Genomic DNA, 19,252 nt, shown 5'->3' with positions numbered 1-19,252 from the left:
TGCATTCTTTAGGTCTCAAACAAGCTGTTAAAATCAAAACAATCGATATTTTGTATTAACATTTGCCAGAATCTAAGGAAATCATAACCATAAATTTCTGCTTCGCCTTCCCGGTGCTTCGAACGCCTATGAAATGTTTCAGCGAAATGTTTCACCGTTTTGGTAAACTCATGTATTTATTTATTTTATTTTTTTAGCATTGGCTACAGCGTCCAAACATATTTGAAATGGATGTCGATTATATAATTCATCAAATAACACAGTTTTGACAATAATTTTGCGAAACAAGATTATGTGTCCGGGTTTCGAAGCGTCCGGTAATTTGAATCATGACGTTATAAGTTCTCCAGCGAAACTTGACATTTTGAGATAATTTCTTCTCTGTTATCAAAGGTCTTCAAAATTTAATTGGAAATATAAGTGCATTTTTTTTCGAGATCTGTTTTTTATGTCAATATATATGCAAGCTAGAAGGTGACGAGCGGGAATTCCAGGGAAAGTGGTCATTTTCAGACTATCGATTCCCGGGAAATTTGGTCGAGACTCCCGGGAATGTTGATACTTATAAATATTGAAGCAAAACATAAAATAGAATCAGTGACAAGGGAAAAGTTAAATTCAATACACAAAAAAAAACAAACTTATGGCCATTTCGATTTCACCATTGCTTCTTTGATTTGTAAATTCAGAAAGTGTAAATTGAACTTGAAAAAAATCCTAATATTTGTAATTGACAACACGACCACTGTGTTGGCGAGCTTAAAGTTTACTTAAACGAGTCACAGCATTTGAAATGAAAAATCAAGGTAGTTAAAATAAAAATAATTTTCTTCTTCAATGCTATTTCAAAATTTTAAGGCAAGTAATTTTTCATTTCGAAAGGCACCAATTGAAATTTCTGGTACTCTGGGATTTTCCGAAAAAAAAGTCTGGGATTTTTCGTAATAAAAGAAAAAAGAAAATCTGTCTGAAAAATTAAAGTAAAAAAAACTTTCAGATGTTGCTTAGGATTTAAACCATTGTTGAAGTTTTGAAAAAAATAGCATGTTGATGTCTACTACGACGAACTACGACACAGACAGAAATGAGAATTTAGAATCAAAAAGATTCAGTGCAAACCAACAAACCTTTGAATTGAACTTGCGTACTAGCAGATTTGAACCTTTTTTAAAAAGTAGAAGATTTTTCACAAAAGATAGGAAATTTTAATAATAAATGTCAAAAAATTTATAATATTGCCATTATGTTAAATTTCCCGGGTTTCGGGAAATCCCGGGAAATGGCAAAGTTCAACTCTCGATTCCCGGGAAATGAAAAATCTCGAGAATCGTCACCCTCTATAAGCAACTTATGGTCCGATTTTCAATGTTAAAAAATGAAACATTCGTGACATTTTCCAAACTTTGAGAAGTATTTAAAAAAAAAAATATCAAGCAAAACATTGAAAAAGGGCGTAATATTGAATGTTTGGCCCTTTTAAAATGTTAGTCCTGATTCAACATTTTTGAAAATATTGTTTCGAAAAGCTCGTCGTCGATTATTTAACTTGAAAATTGGACCATTGCTGAGATATTGGCATTAGAAAATGTGGGAATGTTTGGATGAGACTTAAAAAACTTCAATTGTCCTGTTACCAAAGGTCCAATCTTTAACAATTTTAACAATCTAAGAAAAATTAATAGCAATTTTCCTGAACTTAAAAAACAAAACAAGGTTCGTGAAGTTCTATAGTGAGTTCATAGCCTTTCCTCAGTGAGGAAGGCAAAAACGAAAATAAGCATTTTGTTCATGATTCGATTTCCCGAAGTCCTATACAAACCTTTGGATAATCAAGTCGGAACTGTTTTGGGATTTTAAAAAATTGCACGTTTCTGAAAACATTTTTTGCATAGCTGAATTTTTTTTACATTTTTCATTCTTTGATTTTGAGAATTAGCCAATTTATGTATGGACACAACTTCAAACAGACGAAGTCAGTCAAGGCATAGAATAAAGTTGTTAAAATCTTCAACGTTTTTTTTTTCCAACCTATCATTCAGAAAAAAAAACACCAGACAAGACAGTAAACAAGAGAGCAATTCTCGTTCATTTGGTATTTCTGTTTCTCCGTCTAGCTCCCGTTTGCTGACACAAAACAACACATGTGGAACGTAGCAGAGGAAGTGAGAAAAATCTAGAGGAAAGAGAGTTGCTCTTTTGCTCACTGTAAAGCAACGAGAGACGAACTCTTGTCACAATTGAGTCATTTCGTTTACTAGTTGAGCAATTCTCTGAGATTTCGGTCATTCGATTTTTTTTGTATTTTTTTAATCCGGCTGAAACTTTTTTGGTGCCTTCGGTATGCCCAAAGAAGCCATTTTGCATCATTAGTTTGTCCATATAATTTTCCATACAAATTTGGCAGCTGTCCATACAAAAATGATATGTGAAAATTCAAAAATCTGTATCTTTTGAAGGAATTTTTTGATCGATTTGGTGTCTTCGGCAAAGTTGTAGGTATGGATATGGACTACACTGAAAAAAATGATACACAGTAAAAAAATTTTTGGTGATTTTTAATTTAACTTTTTGTCACTAAAACTTGATTTGCAAAAAAACACTATTTTTATTTTTTTTTATTTTTTGATATGTTTTAGAGGGAATAAAATGCCAACTTTTCAGAAATTTCCAGAATGGGCAAAAAATCTTTGACCGAGTTATGATTTTTTGAATCAATAGAGATTTTTTCATAAAATCGAAATATTGGTCGCAAAAATTTTTCAACTTCATTTTTCGATGTAAAATCGAATTTGCAATCATAAAGTACTTTAGTGAATTTTTGATAAAGTGCACCGTTTTCAAGTTTTAGCTATTTTTAGGTGACTTTTTTGAAAATAGTCGCAGTTTTTCATTTTTTTAAATTAGTGCCCATGTTTGCCCACCTTTGAAAAAAATATTTTTGGAAAGCTGAGAAAATTCTCTATATTTTGCTTTATTGAACTTTGTTGATACGACCCATAGTTGCTGAGATATTGCTATGCAAAGGTTAAAAAACAGGAAAATTGATGTTTTCTAATTCTCACCCAAACAACCCACCATTTTCTAATGTCGATATCTCAGCATCTATAGGTCCGATTTACAATGTTAAAACATGAAACATTCGTGAAATTTTCCGATCTTTTTGAAAAAAATACTTTCAAAAATTTAAAATCAAGACTAACATTTCAAATGGGCGTAATATTGAATGTTTGGCCCGTTTGAAATGTTATTCTTGATTTTAAATTTTTGAAAATATTTTTTTCAAAAAGATCGGAAAATTTCACGAATGTTTCATATTTTGACATTGTAAATCGGACCTATAGTTGCTGAGATATCGACATTAGAAAATGGTGGGTTGTTTGGGTGAGACTTTGAAAACATCAATTTTCCTGTTTTTTAACCTTTGCATAGCAATATCTCAGCAACTATGGGTCGTATCAACAGAGTTCAATAAAGCAAAATATAGAGAATTTTCTCAGCTTTCCAAAAATATTTTTTTCAAAGTTGGGCAAACATGGCCACTAATTTTAAAAAATGGAAAACTGCGACTATTTTCAAAAAAGTTACATAAAAAATGGCTATAACTAGAAAACGGTGCACTTTATCAAAAATTCACTAACGTACTTTTTGATTGCAAATTCGATTTTACATCGAAAAATGAAGTTGAAAAATTTTTGCGACCAATATTTCGATTTTATGAAAAAATCTCTATTGATTCAAAAAATCATAACTCGGTCAAAGATTTTTTGCCCATTCTGGAAATTTCTGAAAAGTTGGCATTTTATGCCCTCTAAAACATATCAAAAAATGAAAAAAATTAAAAATAGTGTTTTTTTGCAAATCAAGTTTTAGTGACAAAAAGTTAAATTAAAAATCACCAAAATTTTTTTTACTGTGTATCATTTTTTTTCAGTGTAGTCCATATCCATACCTACAACTTTGCCCAAGACACCAAATCGATCAAAAAATTCCTTCAAAAGATACAGATTTTTGAATTTTCACATATCATTTTTGTATGGACAGCTGCCAAATTTGTATGGAAAATTATATGGACAAACTAATGATGCAAAATGGCTTCTTTGGGCATACCGAAGGCATCAAAAAAGTTTCAGCCGGTTTAAAAAATACAAAAATTAAAATTAAAGAAAAAAGACCGATTCCGTAGAGAACTGCTCAGTTTTAAATATTCATGCATTTAGAAATGAGGAATGAAAGAGATAAAATTATAAAATATTGAAAGAAGTTATTTAAAAGGCTTCTTGTAAAGCTAAAATTATGCTTGAAACTTCAATGATTAAATCGTTACCTAATTTCAGATGAATGTTTTAAAATAAAAACATAAAAATTCATGCTAACGACTTCATTCCTGCCATGCAAACAGATCTCGAACGTTGGAGAGCTATTGTTTCGAGCAAATAAAATCAACTTGACGATAGTAACCTGCCGATTGTTCTCTCGTTAACGATATTAGCGCTTTTAACACACAAACACACTGCTGCTGCTGCTTCTTCTCCAAAATTAATGACGACAAGTACGACGGCGACGACGACGACGACGACGACGAGTGGGGGAATGATTAATAATACTGAGTTGGTTGGTTGGCTTGACTAGAGGTTAGTTGATCCAGCGTCCTCATCCTAAGTGAGAGTGGTTTTGTTTGTTGGTTGATTAAGTTTGTGTGGGTGTGCGGTTAATTGTGACATTGAAAAAATGACAATGTGACGATGAATGCTTGTTTGCGCTCCCCCTTTATGCTATCCACTTCCACGGTTCGGTCTCCGGACTGGTAATCGGCGTGGGAAACTACGGAAAATATGTGCAGAAAGATGGAGGAAGGGTGACCGTTTTGGTTAACTTTTTTTTTATGCAGCTTCAAAAAAAAAATAGTCAAAAATTGTGTAAAAGCGATTTTGTGAGTGTTATTTTCAGCTGTTAGTTGCGTTTGCAATGAATATTATTCACTTGTGTCACACTTTTTGCTTTAATAATGTAAATGTGTAACGCAAAACCAAACCAAAACCTAAAACGTAACGCATGTAACGTTTCTGCGTTTTTCGCAGAGCGTTGTGTTTAATTGTGTGAGTGTGTAAAAAAAAGAACAACAAAACAGCTCAGCGTGTAATGTACGGCTGGTGTAGTAGTAGTGGTGGTGCAGTGTTACTGGTAATTATCACAACGCTGTTTGGCTCGCAATGGCTGCAGCTCTGAGTGTATGTACAATTGATGGCGTTCTCGGGGCGGATCCAACGAGGTCCTGCCACACCTACCTCGGCCTTCAGCTCGGCCACCTTGTCCTGCAGATCCCGCACGCGGTCCGACTCGTCCAGGTTGGAGCGAAGCTCGCCCTCGGCCAGCATTTCGGAGTTCTGTGGCAACGAAGAAAAAATTAAATCGTAAACACGTGTTTTCATATTCCCCATTTTCGTAACGCCTCTTACCTTGGTTTCGAGCCGCGAAATCTCCTGCTTCAGCTCGGCCACCGTCTGGCTCTGCTCGGTGAACTTGATCTTGACGTTCATCAGCTCGTCCTTCATGCGAGATTCGAGATCCGAGTACCGGTGCTGCTGCTCGCGGGCCTTGTTCGACAGTTCCCGCTCGCGCACCAGCGCCTCCTCCAGCTCTTCCTTCACCTTCTTGGACTCCTCGTCCTGGCGTCGCAGCTGGTTGGTCGAAACCTGAACCTGCGTCTCCAGCTCCATCACCTTCAGCCGCAGCTCCTTCAGCTCGGTTAGCGTCTCCATCTCGCGAATCCGCGTCGTCATCAGCTCCTCCTCGAGCTTCTGGATATCCGCGGTGCGCGACGACTCCCAGAACAGCAGCTTCTTCGCGCCCGACTCGCTCGTCTGGGCCGCCTCGTTCCGCTGCTCCGACAGTGTCCTCTGCCACTGAGTGCTCAACTCCTGAACGCGCTGCTTGAGGTCCTTCAGCGACAAACTGGCCTCGGCTTCCCGCAGCTTACTCGCTATCAGCTCGTCCTGCAGATGTGCCACCGAGTTGTCGATCGTGGTCTCGCGGAGTCGTTTCTTGTCCTGCAAAAAGACCCAATTCAACAACTCAGCTCCAAAAACATACGAGAACCTTACCTCCTCCAGCTCCTGGATCTTCGTCTTGAGGTTTCGTATCACATCTTCGCTCTCGGCCAGCCCCTGGCGCACCTTGACCAGCTCCTCCAGCAGGCAGGACACCATCTCGTCGCGCTGCTTCAGCGCCTCCTCCTTCATGATCAGCTCGTCGAACGAGTTCTGGCGGGAGTTGTTCTGCACGGTTGTTGTCCGATGGGCGGGGCATGGAGTGAAAGAGATGAAGTTATGAAAAAATGGAGGGCATGCGTTACGAATGGGGGTGGGGTTTAAGATTTTCGGAAGATTTAGTAACAAAGAACATGCTTGAAAATGCATTTACAATAAGAACAAATTCAAATATTGTTGAGAGTAAAATAATAAAATACAGGAAATAACCCTGAACTCTCAGGAAAATGAAAGGTCTTCAGATTACTCGTCCGAAAATGGGTCACTTAATAAACCTAAAAATCATTTGCATCGAAATATCTCATATTCGGCTTCAATAAAAAGGTAATTTCTTAAGCCCAGCGTCAACTTTCTTGTACAACGGTAAAATTACGCTTTAGGGTGGATTTTCATGGATTTTTCGATGACCGACATCGAAAGCGGCTTTCGATGCTCGTGGTTAAATTTGGTCGAAAACTCATATTTTTCGACCAAGTTAAGTGGTAAAATAGTTTAGATTGATTGTTCATGGCAGTACGAACAATAAAAACAAATACTAATTGCCGGAAAGCCCCGAAAATGTGATTTTCCGACTTTTGATTTTCGATGCACGAGCATCGTAAGATGACCGACATCGAAAGCATAGTCACTACCATGCTTTGCTAAAATGTCAGTGCATCGTAGTTCGATGCCTGTCCTGTCAGCCATATTGCTGCCGCGACACCACGGACACAAACCAAATAACGCTGTGAAATATTTCCGTGAATATTTCAAGCAGGCAAGCGTTTCAAGCGTTTTGTGGCAAACACATGAGATTTTTCCGATGCCAAAATGGCAACAATGGAATCGGCTGATGTTGATGTCGACAAAGTTTTGAAAAGAGGCGATAGGCTACCTCAAATTATTTTAAAGTGGGTTTTTACGTTTTCAAATAACAAGAAAGAATTTTGATTTTATTTCACAGCATGAAATGTATGTAATTCAAGGAAAATGTTGATTGCCACCTATGATACGAGTGTTTCCCATAAACATAGAACATTTTTAAACAGTACGCTAGATCAAAGTGTGTACGGTTTACCATGCACGGAAAGTTGAAAACATGGAAAAAATTAGATTTTTTTCATATTTATTTTTATGGAATAAAGATTTAATAATTGCATCATAGTTCTGGCTGAAGGTTAGAAGGGTGGGAGAAATTAAGAAGAAAAGCAAGTAATGGAATGGAATTGATGTTATTTATGAAAGCAGGAATGTGTAGTCGTGATTGGAGTTATTGGAGTCGGGTGATTTTCGTAGCTAGAGTTCAAATTCTTAAAAACCGAAGTGGTAGTTGACATATTTTGGACAGCCCCCAAACCGTAAAGAAATAAAGAAATAAAGATATTAAGATATTAAGAAATTAAGAAATTAAGAAATTAAGAAATTAAGAAAAAGAAATTAAGAAATTAAGAAATTAAGAAAATAAGAAATTAAGAAATTAAGAAATTAAGAAATTAAGAAATTAAGAAATTAAGAAATTAAGAAATTAAGAAATTAAGAAATTAAGAAATTAAGAAATTAAGAAATTAAGAAATTAAGAAATTAAGAAATTAAGAAATTAAGAAATTGAGAAATTAAGAAATTAAGAAATTAAGAAATTAAGAAATTAAGAAATTAAGAAATTAAGAAATTAAGAAATTAAGAAATTAAGAAATTAAGAAATTAAAAAATTAAGAAATTAAGAAATTAAGAAATTAAGAAATTAAGAAATTAAGAAATTAAGAAATTAAGAAATTAAGAAATTAAGAAATTAAGAAATTAAGAAATTAAGAAATTAAGAAATTAAGAAATTAAGAAATTAAGAAATTAAGAAATTAAGAAATTAAGAAATTAAGAAATTAAGAAATTAAGAAATTAAGAAATTAAGAAATTAAGAATTTAAGAAATTAAGAAATTAAGAAATTAAGAAATTAAGAAATTAAGAAATTAAGAAATTAAGAAATTAAGAAATTAAGAAATTAAGAAATTAAGAAATTAAGAAATTAAGAAATTAAGAAATTAAGAAATTCAGAAATTCAGAAATTCAGAAATTCAGAAATTCAGAAATTCAGAAATTAAGAAATTAAGAAATTAAGAAATTAAGAAATTAAGAAATTAAGAAATTAAGAAATTAAGAAATTAAGAAATTAAGAAATTAAGAAATTAAGAAATTAAGAAATTAAGAAATTAAGAAATTAAGAAATTAAGAAATTAAGAAATTAAGAAATTAAGAAATTAAGAAATTAAGAAATTAAGAAATTAAGAAATTAAGAAATTAAGAAATTAAGAAATTAAGAAATTAAGAAATTAAGAAATTAAGAAATTAAGAAATTAAGAAATTAAGAAATTAAGAAATTAAGAAATTAAGAAATTAAGAAATTAAGAAATTAAGAAATTAAGAAATTCAGAAATTCAGAAATTCAGAAATTCAGAAATTCAGAAATTCAGAAATTAAGAAATTAAGAAATTCAGAAATTAAGAAATTAAGAAATTAAGAAATTAGGAAATTAAGAAATTAAGAATGTAAAAAATTAACAAATTAACAAATTTAGAAAAAAATTCAGAATTTGTTAATTTGTAAATTTCTTAAGTTCATAATTTCAATATTTCTTAATTTCTAAATTTCTTAAGTTCATAATTTCAAAATTTCTTAATTTCAAAATTTCAGAATTTCAGAATTTCAGAATTTCAGAATTTCAGAATTTCAGAATTTCAGAATTTCAGAATTTCAGAATTTCAGAATTTCAGAATTTCAGAATTTCAGAATTTCAGAATTTCAGAATTATAGAATTTCAGAATTTCAGAATTTCAGAATTTCAGAATTTCAGAATTTCTGAATTTCAGAATTTCTGAATTTCAGAATTTCAGAATTTCAGAATTTCAGAATTTCAGAATTTCAGAATTTCTGAATTTCTGAACTTCTGAACTTCTGAACTTCTGAACTTCTGAACTTCTGAACTTCTGAACTTCTGAACTTCTGAACTTCTGAACTTCTGAACTTCTGAACTTCTGAACTTCTGAATTTCTGAATTTCTGAATTTCTGAACTTCTGAATTTCTGAATTTCTGAATTTCTGAATTTCTGAATTTCTGAATTTCTGAATTTCTGAATTTCTGAATTTCTGAATTTCTGAATTTCTGAATTTCTGAATTTCTGAATTTCTGAATTTCTGAATTTCTGAATTTCTGAATTTCTGAATTTCTGAATTTCTGAATTTCTGAATTTCTGAATTTCTGAATTTCTGAATTTCTGAATTTCTGAATTTCTGAATTTCTGAATTTCTGAATTTCTGAATTTCTGAATTTCTGAATTTCTGAATTTCTGAATTTCGGAATTTCGGAATTTCTGAATTTCGGAATTTCTGAATTTCGGAATTTCTGAATTTCTGAATTTCTGAATTTCTGAATTTCTGAATTTCTGAATTTCTGAATTTCTGAATTTCTGAATTTCTGAATTTGTCAATTTTCTCAATATCAATTGGCTCCATCTATCAATTATTTTTCAGTCCCTTCAAATAGCATACTTTGATTTTTCGATCTATAATTAGATACTTCCCGTTCTCGCCGGTCTTATTTTGGTCTATTTTGTCGTGCTCTACTAAATGCTGCCAAACATTATTAATATTAATATTATTTTGTGCTATCCGGAAATAAATTTTGAATGGTTCTAAATTAAAGTTCCCCTGCATTTGTCTAAAAATTTTATCTTTGGTTTTTCCGTGCACGTGTTGCTTTGTGTTGACGTTTCCCCAAGCGTTTCTCTCCCATTTTCTACCGTTCCTTCTTGAAACGCTTGCGGGCAAAATGGCGGTCTGCCCGTTATTTAGGTTTGAGTTATAGCTAAGTCATAACGCCATCCAAGAGCATCGTAAAAATTTCGATGCTCGTGCTTACGATGTCGTTGCATGATCCATGAAAATCCAGCCTTAAAACCATTTCTGCTAATTATTTTTATTTTAGTGCAAAAAAAAATAACTTGACAAGACAACATTTTACGATGGATAAACTATGGCCTCCTTGAAATAAGCTGTCATGTTAGCAAGATACTTTCTGTCAATTGAGGTTTTGCAGCGCGCCTGTGTTTCAAATGTAGGTGGCGCCAAAATGAGGTTACTTGCCAAAAATCGTATCCCTTTCTGCTGGATTCAAGATCAAAATCGCTTATTTCTCATGGTTCCCTGCATCAATCTTAATGAAACTGGTTGCAAAAGACGAGAAAATTTTTTTGCTTTAGAATAATGAACATCAACTTTTGGGCGCGCAAAAATGTGACACCTTTTTTTTAAAAAACATGTTTTGGAACACGAAAAAATTAGTTTCCCTGTATATATCAAGGAAATAAACAGTTATATAGTTGATAGCAGATGTGTTAACGTATATTCAACAATTTTTATTGATTTTTGTCAGACTTTCTTGCCAAATAGTCCAAATTACTATCATTTTCTAAATTTACAGTTTTCTCATAGAAAAATCAAACAAATATTGGAAAAATGCACACCAAATTGTTGGAAATAATTTTTCTCATCTGAATCTGGCATACGTTTTATAAAAATGTTAATTATTAAGGAAAAAACACATTTTTTCAAAAAATCATAGGTTTACGCTATTTGTTCATAGGTGGCGACATGTGTCTTTTAGCTTTGCTGCAAATTCTCTATATTAAATAATTATTATAGGACCTAATAAAAAAAACTCTGGAAATAAAAAAAAAATCAAGTACCTAAAAGCAATTTAAAAAATTTAAAAAAATCAAAAGAGAGATCTGTGATTGAAATTTAAAAAAAAGAAACAAAAAAAAATATTAATTAAAAAAAATTGTAAATTTGTTTACACTAAAACAAGGCTTTTATTTATTTTATGAAAAATATTAAAAATAAGAAATACATACAGTCTTTGGCTAAACCGTTCATTGATTGAAATTCTGTCAAATAAATTTCTGCCGCGTCCAAACAGCAACTCTTTTAAAATTCAATTTTGTGCGGGTGTTCGAACACTAACCCAAGTTCATGCTGAGTTTCAAACTTGAGTTTGAACTCTGTTGACAACATTTTTTTGGTTTGCACGGTTTTCTCGGCTAATAACGTTTTTTTTTGTCTGAGAAATGACATGTATTTTAATAAAATAACTTGTAAATCTAAATCAAAGCTCATGTTTTGCTTTCATGTTTAAGACAAATGTTCAAACACGAATTCAAACAATTGTTCGGCGAACCCGACAAACCTTGTGTTAAGTGTTCAAGGTCAAACACGCATGAAGGTTCAAAGGCAAACCGTGTGAAAAAAAAATGAAAATCTTGCTTAAACAAAACTTCTGAATAAAATTTATAATATGTTTTTAATATGTTTTATAATATTACTGCGGGCGTCAAACCCAATTTGGGTCCTAAAATGAAGCTTAGATTGCTGATATTATTGTTTACAGCGATAAAGCTTATTTTTTCTGAGTACAATGACCCTTTGTACGACCACAAAGAATTTAAAATGGATTTTTGAATCAATTTTGAAAAATTAACCTCGCGGTCCTTCTTGACAGATAAGCTCCTACTTGACAGCATGTTCCAAGAGGACCATAGTTGATCTATCGAAAAAATGTTGTCTTGTTTTTTTTGCATTAAAATGAAAATAAGTGAGAGAAATGGTTTTTAATCGTGTTTTTTACCGTTGTACATAAAAATTGACACAGGGCTACAGTACCCAATAAGAGTTCACGCGCGGTGATAGAGAATTTGCAGCAAAGCTAAAAGACGCGTGTCGCCACCTATGAACAAATAGCGTAAACCTATGATTTTTAGAAAAAATGTGTTTTTTCCTTCCTAATCAACATTTTTATAAAACTTATGCCAGATTCGGATGAGAAAAATTATTTCCAACAATTTGGTGTATAACTTTCCAATATTTGTTTGATTTTTCTATGAGAAAACTGTAGATTTAGAAAAAGATAGTAATTTGGACTATTTGGCAAGAAAGTCTGTCAAAAATCAATACAAATTGTTGAATATACGTTAACACATCTGTTATAAACTATATAACGGTTTATTTCATTGATATATACGGGGAAACTCATTTTTTCGTGTTCCAAAACATGTTTTTTAAAGAAAAAGGTCACAAATTGTTGCGCGCCCAAAAGTTGATGTTCATTATTTTAAAGCAAAAAATTTTTCTCGTCTTTTGCAACTAGTTTCATGAAGATTGATGCAGGGAATCATGAGAAATAAGCGATTTTGTTCTTTAATCGACAGAAAGGCATACGACTTTAGGCAAGTAACCTCATTTTGGCGCCACCTACATTTGAAACGCAGTCGCGCTGCAAAACCTCAATACGACCGCAAGATAATGGTCGCATGACAGCCGCATGACATCCGCAGAACAAATTTTTGGCTGTTGTCAAAGGTTGCCTAGAGTTTTCAGCTGACTTTTTGAAAAAAATTCAAAACAAACCAAGTTGACAGCCAAATCAACGCAGAATTTCAGTTCAACTTGCTGATTTTTACACTGCGATAGTTAGGCGGCAATCAGGGATGCCAGGTACACAGATTTGTCTGTGTTTCACAGACTTTTGAAGTTGTGTCCAGACATTTAGTGGTGCACAGACAAACACAGACTTTTAAAATCTGACACAGCTATACACAGATTTTCCAAAAACGGAGCGAAAATTCGATTTTTGAAGGTCAGGATGGTTTTGACAACACTCCCCCCCCCCCCCCCTCCGCTCATCAAATTTTTTTGAGACGATCGTTGATGCTCGAGTTTAGGTCAAACTATGTGCACAGACATGCACAGACTTTTTTCACGCAGTAGTCCAGACTTTTCAAATTCCGACCTGGCATCCCTGGCGGCAATAATCTCCTGTCACTCACAGCGAAGGAGAAACGTGATTTTATCTCGCAATTAGGTTTTACGCCGACTCGATTTGGAGGTTAGAAGGAGTGCACTGTTTACAAGGACTTAGCACAGTTCGATGCGGTCGTCCATTTTGTTCGGGGAAATTCGTCGAAAATCGACGAAGACCATGTAAACAGTGCACGCGAGCTGTCAAATGACGTCACGGTGTAAAACCTAATAAGCAATATTTAACAAAAATCAATTTTGTTTCAAATCCACCACTGCATGGCACCACTGCCATCCAACTGACAGCATCGCCCGCAAAACTGCCAGCATCAACACTCAAAACGTGCTCGCGTTTGACGTTTCTCGCTTTATTTTCATTCTTTACGTGCGTGGTGCGCTCGTCGTCGCGAAATGTGTTTCGTTCGGTGATTGCTGGAAAATTCGTCCAAAAAATCGCGAAAAATGTTGGTCTCCGACGTTGGCGAAGTTAAGATCTACAACCTTAGCGCGGGCAAGGCCCTGCCGGACTGGCTGTCGGACAAGAAGCGCCGCGAGGCCCAGCGCAAAAATGTTGACGTCAGCCGCCGTATCGAGCTCATCCAGGACTTTGACATGCCGGCGGTGGCCACCAGCCTGGAGCTGTCCCCGGACGGGCAGTACATTCTGGCCACCGGGACGTACAAGCCGCGCATCAAGTGCTTCGATGTGAACAATTTGTCGCTGAAGTTTGAGCGGTGCTTTGATTCGGAGGTGGTCAAGTTTAAGATTTTGAGCGAAGATTACGGCAAGATTGCGTTTCTGCAAGCGGATCGTTACGTGGAGTTTCACGCAGCTCATGGGAGGCACTACCGGCTGCGGATACCGAGGTTTGGCCGGGACTTGGATTACCACAAGCCGTCGTGTGATTTGTTCTTGGTGGGGACGTCGTCGGAGATTTACCGGCTGAACACGGAACGGGGTCAGTTCCTGCAACCGTATGAAACATCAGCTACCAGTATAAACGCATGCCACGTTAACCCGGAACATCACCTGCTGTGCGTGGGCACCCAGGAGGGAACGGTCGAGGCGTGGGATCCACGGGATAAGACACGCTGTGGCGTGTTGGATGTTGCCGTCCAAATTCAACACAACGAAAAGTTCCCCTCCGTTTCGGCGGTTAAGTTCAAGAATGGTCTGCACATGGCCGTTGGAACCACTTCCGGTCACGTACTGCTGTACGACATCCGCGCAAAGGAACCTCTACTTGTGAAAGATCATCTCAACGGGTTGACCGTAAAGAAGATCGACTTCAATCCATCGCACAACGCTGTCTACTCGCTGGACGACGCCATGCTGAAGATCTGGGACGAAAACACCGGCAAGCAGATGGCCTACATCGAATCCAACAGCAATTTCAACGATTTCAGCACATCTCCGCGCAGCGGACTGTTCTTCTTCGCCCAGGAGGACGTTAAAATGATGACCTACTACATCCCAAGCCTTGGTCCGGCGCCACGCTGGTGCTCCTTCCTGGACAACCTCACCGAGGAGATCGAATCCGAGGGCGTGCAGAACATCTACGACGACTACAAGTTCATCACCAAGCAGGAGCTGGCCGACCTCGGTCTGGAGCACCTTGAGGGAAGCAACATGCTGCGCGCGTACATGCACGGCTACTTCATCGACATCCGGCTGTACAACAAGGCCAAGGCCATCGCGGATCCGTTCGCGTTCGAGCGCTACCGCAAGGAGAAGATCGCCCAGCAGATCGCGGGATCGCGACCTGCGCGACTCCAGCTCAAGTCCAAACTGCCCAAGGTCAACAAAGAGCTGGCCGAGAAGCTGCTGGTCGAACAGGAGGAGGGCAGCGGCAAGCTGAAGACGGCCGCGTCCACCCTGCTCGGGGACGACCGATTCAAGACAATGTTCGAGAATCCTGACTTTGAGGTGGACAAGGAAGCCGACGAGTACCGGTTGCTGAACCCGGTGCTGACGCGGTTGGACAAAACGCGAACGAAGAAGTTGAAGGCCCAACAGGAGGCGGATGCTGCGAGGGAGGAGAAGCAAAAAGAAGCAAAGGACGAAGGCAGCACCGACGATGACTTGTTCAGCGAACGGGACGACAGCTCGGACGACGATCAGCAGTGGACAAAGCAGGTCAAGAAGGAGTACAAGAAGATCAATCAGGAGAAGAAGCGCGAGGAACGCATTGCGAAGGAACGCGAGGAGGAGGACGGCTCGGAAGTATCCGACGACGACGATGGGCCAGCGTTGCAGATTCACGAAAAGGAAGACTTTAACATTGGCCAAGGGCCGAGGAAGATCAGCAGAGCAGGGCTAGGCAAACGGCTGGCGGCGAGCAAACCAATTCAGGTGGAAACCATCGGAGGGCTGGGCAATCGGCAGATGACGTTCAGCTTGGAGAAGAAGAACAAGGCGAACGTCGATCGGAAGCGGCTTGCCGAGCTGAAAAGGCACCGGGAGGAGCGTCGGCAAGTGATACGACCGATCACCGGGCTGAGGGGTTTGAAGACGAAGATGCACAGAAAGTGAGCGCGCGTATTAGATTGTGTGTTTGGTACATTTTTTCAATGTAATGAGAATAAATATTTTTGTTTAATCGGTAAAAACACCTTTTTTTTCACCGAGAAAAGTCAATTTTTTAAGTTGCTTGCATTTGACGGATGCTTCCGACTTGCTGGAGAAAGATGAGTTTTACAGATCACAGACCTGGGGCGACATGGTCTTGAAGAGATGAGCGAAAACGGTAAACTGTTTACGGAATTCTGCGTTTACCATGAAGCGGTGATTGGGGGATTCTTTTCCCATCACTCAGTACACAAAGTCCCGTGGGTTTCGCTTTTGGAAAAGCCAAGAAAGACAGCAATGGTAACATGTGCCTCCTCTATGACATCTCGCGACGCCCGTGAACGAAAGAGATGGTCGGCTGATCCAGCTGTCACGCTGTAATGGTGAATGTCCTCTACTAGGTAATCTTGTGCAGGATAAAATCAAAGATCGACGAGTTTTTTCGACGGCAGCAACCTAGCTGTGTGCTCCTCAACGGTGGGTCTGAAAGTCAATGTCTCCAAGACCAAGAAGTCGATGGCAGTAAACGCGGAACGTGCCCAAGACTTCACAGTAGTTGGTGAATAGGTTGAGTAGGTCCACAGTACCCAGTTCCATGGTAGCCCAGATTGAGCCTGATGGGGGTAACAAGCTCGCGGGTCTTCCCAACTTCAGGAGATCGAACCAATTCAGCTTGCACATGAAAGTACGGATCTTCAACTCGAAAAAGTCAAGTCAGTGTTGCTCTATACGGGAGCATTGAGCCAGAACACGTCGAAGCTACAGCGACTTTGTGAATGAAATTTCCCAAAAAAATACTCGGTTGTACAAAGTACTAGCCAAAATCCCACTCCGGATAATCTAATCACTGAATTTTTATCTTTTACAATATTTGGGTCTCGATCTCTGTCCTGAAATATGACTCCAAAAATTATGCGATTTTCTGTAATTTAAGATGGTTACTAGAATGACAGCAGAGTTGAAGAATTTTAAGGGTTTAGGAATTGAGGGTAAATATTTAAAAGTTTAATAATTATAGAATTTTTAGTATTTTAGACTTATACAATTTTTTACTGTCTGATTTTTTTTTTAATATAGCAATCTTTTTATTTTCCCCCCAAGAATTTCAAGGGCACGCACCGGCACACGCGCCCAAACCGAACTGTCAAACTTTCTTGGGAGTGTCACGAAAAGAATGCGCAACTTTTCTTGACCGCGTTTCTTCCGAGCTCCGTACTTAGCTTGAACCTGACAAGCTGGTTTAATTTTACTCATTTTGACCTGACATTTTGACTGATGTTTTTGGTAAATTTGATCGTAGAAGGTGTAGATTGAGAAATAAAATTTCGATTTGTTGGATAAAGTTGCTTGGATTATGCCCAACAACTTTCTAGAAGTGGAAAAAAATTATCAAAAACAAATAACAAAAGACTAGTTTAAATATTGAATAGGCATGCACAAACTCAACTCAAGTTATAATTGACGATAAAAATTAATATCAATTAAAAAGTAACGCAAACGAATTTCATGCAATGCATCGCACAGTCGCTATTAGTCAAAGTCGATAACTTACGGATTCGAGCGAATTATCCGCAACCTGTTTTGCGCCGCGGCCACAGAAAAGTACAAAATAAACACATTTCAAGTCAGAACGGAGAAGGGGGAAAGGGTGTTAATTATATCTATTTACAGCTAAGGTAGAGCAGAGATCCCTTTTGCGTCGTGTTAGAAACAGATAATATGGTCCTCAAGGTCACTCGACAAAGGCCTACTTACATTTTCCTGAAGTCGCAAGCTGAGTGCTCGCACTTCCTCGTTTGCGGTCTCCAGCTGGTGGGCTACCTCCAGGTGAACCCTCCGCAGGGCCAACAGTTCCGACTGGATAGCGTAGCTGGTTTCCTCCTCTTCGGCGCGGGACACCTGGCCGCGAACTAACCGATCCGCGAGTTCGGCACTTTCCGCCTCCAGCAGCTCGTTGCGCTTCTTCAGCAGCCGGTTCTCGTTTCGTAATCGCTGGAAGGCAAAGATCGTTAGTGTTTGTTGGATCTTCTGGGTGCTTCGAGCAGCGAGCTTACCCTCAGTTCGACCATTTCTTCCTGTTCCTTTTTCCGGAGGTCGGCGTACTCCTTCTCCATTTTCTTCATCTTCTTCGTGTTGATCTTCACCTGGAATGCTAGGTTGAACAGCCCGTCGCTGTCGTTTTCCACCTTCTGGGGAAGTTCCTTCTGGAAGTACTGTAAAGCAAAAGATCATGATCAAGATCTGGTCTGGGAAGTTAAGCTCAACCAAGAACGAACCTTCAGCATCGCTTCCATGTCCAGCGACAGCAGCGTGTCCTTGCCGATGAGGAGCAGCGCGATCGCCACCTTAAAGATGAACTCCATGCCCTCGGACAGGAACACGTCCATGATGCGGCAGCTGAGCGTCAGGTTGAGGGCCGTTGTGTACAGCGTGAGGAACCAGCTGGAGGCGTACATGGAGGTTTGAAAGCTCTGCGACTGGAAGTGCAGGTGCAGCTCGGGGATCTGCTCCGCGACGATGCTCTCCAGCTGGTACATGCACAGGCCGAGCTCGGCCATCGACGGTTTGAACATGTCCCGCATCCGGTACTGCTGCATGATCTGGACCAGCACCGAGAAGGCGTCCTCCTCGGGCATCTGGGGGGTGGACATACAAATTGATAAATTTTAATCATCTGCGGTGAATAGGGACAGCAAGTTTTAGAGCTATTAAAAGCTCGAAATTTGGAAACTGATTCACTCATTATGACAATCTGGGTCTGTTATATCCGAAACCTATCAAAAATATCCAAATGTTGCGCAGTAACAAGGCTTAAACAGCTGTCCCAATTCAAGGCTGATACGCAGATGGGAAGGAACGCAAAACTCCATACAAAAAAACGCCCAAGAAACGGTCAAGGAAAGGGTCACGAAAAGATTTTTCTTAAGCGGTACGCAGCTGAAAAGTAACAGAAACGGAAAGATTGCGTTTGACGTTTCTTCGCGCGGTGCTTGTTTGTAATATGTTTTGATGAAAAAATCAAAGAATTGTAATTTTTCTTTTTGAATGCGACTGATAATTACAAACGTTTTAATAATTTTGTATTGGAGATAATAATATTTAAAATTCCCGCCGAATCTCAAAAAGCAGAATATTGAAACTAAAAGGACAGATTTAGTTTTTCGGTCGAAATGGAGTAAAAAAAGAAGTTGCCTTTATAGATGTCGACCATCGTGTCACCAACAATTTATTGCTAGTACCAACCAGCTACCTCTGGATTATGAGTCCCCTGCACTGTCCGATTTATCCACACTCGCGGGACCAAAATGAAGTAAATCAGAGTGAAATTAAACTTGACAATAAGCATACAAATATCTATGTTCTTACAGAAAATACAATAATAATCTGAAATTTTGAAATCCAACCAAACAACAAATTCAAAAATGTGAAAAAAAAACAAACATTTCAGAAATTTCAAATAACATTTTTTTTAAATAATAAAGAAAATTTCAACAAAAATCTGAAATTTGGAAAATCAAAATTAAAAATATGCAGAATTGAATAATAATTTTAATTTTTAACGTTTTTATAAATTCCATAGATCAAAAATGTTAAA

At 37.5% G+C, this 19,252-nt stretch overlaps 3 protein-coding genes across 10 annotated transcripts in view; 2 read left to right on the top strand and 1 right to left on the bottom strand.

The window, feature by feature from the left end:
• LOC120430222 (putative peptidyl-prolyl cis-trans isomerase dodo) overlaps positions 1-19,252 on the top strand; it is a 277,938-nt gene that overhangs the window by 203,071 nt on the left and 55,615 nt on the right. The gene's annotated exons all lie outside the window — the stretch shown is intronic.
• LOC120430217 (ecotropic viral integration site 5 ortholog) overlaps positions 1-19,252 on the bottom strand; it is a 129,660-nt gene that overhangs the window by 61,995 nt on the left and 48,413 nt on the right. For 5 of the 8 annotated variants that reach the window (XR_008212439.1, XM_052710019.1, XM_052710009.1 and 2 more), the window contains 7 exons: positions 17,934-18,293; positions 17,712-17,870; positions 17,413-17,649; positions 17,210-17,233; positions 6,102-6,275; positions 5,457-6,047; positions 5,286-5,384 (listed from right to left, as the gene is read on the bottom strand). Coding sequence is in view for 5 of the 8 variants with exons in the window: in XM_052710019.1 (XP_052565979.1) it covers positions 5,286-5,384; positions 5,457-6,047; positions 6,102-6,275; positions 17,210-17,233; positions 17,413-17,649; positions 17,712-17,870; positions 17,934-18,293 (1,644 nt within the window). In the remaining 3 variants the exon portion in view is untranslated. Of the gene's footprint in view, positions 1-4,458; positions 4,822-5,285; positions 5,385-5,456; positions 6,048-6,101; positions 6,276-17,209; positions 17,234-17,412; positions 17,650-17,711; positions 17,871-17,933; positions 18,294-19,252 lie in introns of all 8 variants that reach the window. The other 3 variants (XR_008212440.1, XR_008212441.1, XM_052710033.1) reach the window with 3 other exon arrangements.
• LOC120430219 (nucleolar protein 10) lies at positions 13,460-15,692 on the top strand. Its single transcript, XM_039595297.2, has one exon. It carries the CDS (start codon positions 13,552-13,554, stop codon positions 15,619-15,621), a length of 2,070 nt encoding a protein of 689 aa, XP_039451231.1. The 5' UTR covers positions 13,460-13,551; the 3' UTR covers positions 15,622-15,692.

The sequence above is a fragment of the Culex pipiens genome, chromosome 1, assembly GCF_016801865.2.
Source record: "Culex pipiens pallens isolate TS chromosome 1, TS_CPP_V2, whole genome shotgun sequence".
Lineage (NCBI taxonomy): Eukaryota > Metazoa > Arthropoda > Insecta > Diptera > Culicidae > Culex > Culex pipiens.
Note: the sequence above shows the minus strand (reverse complement) of the source record. Positions and strands in the feature narration are given on the sequence as shown.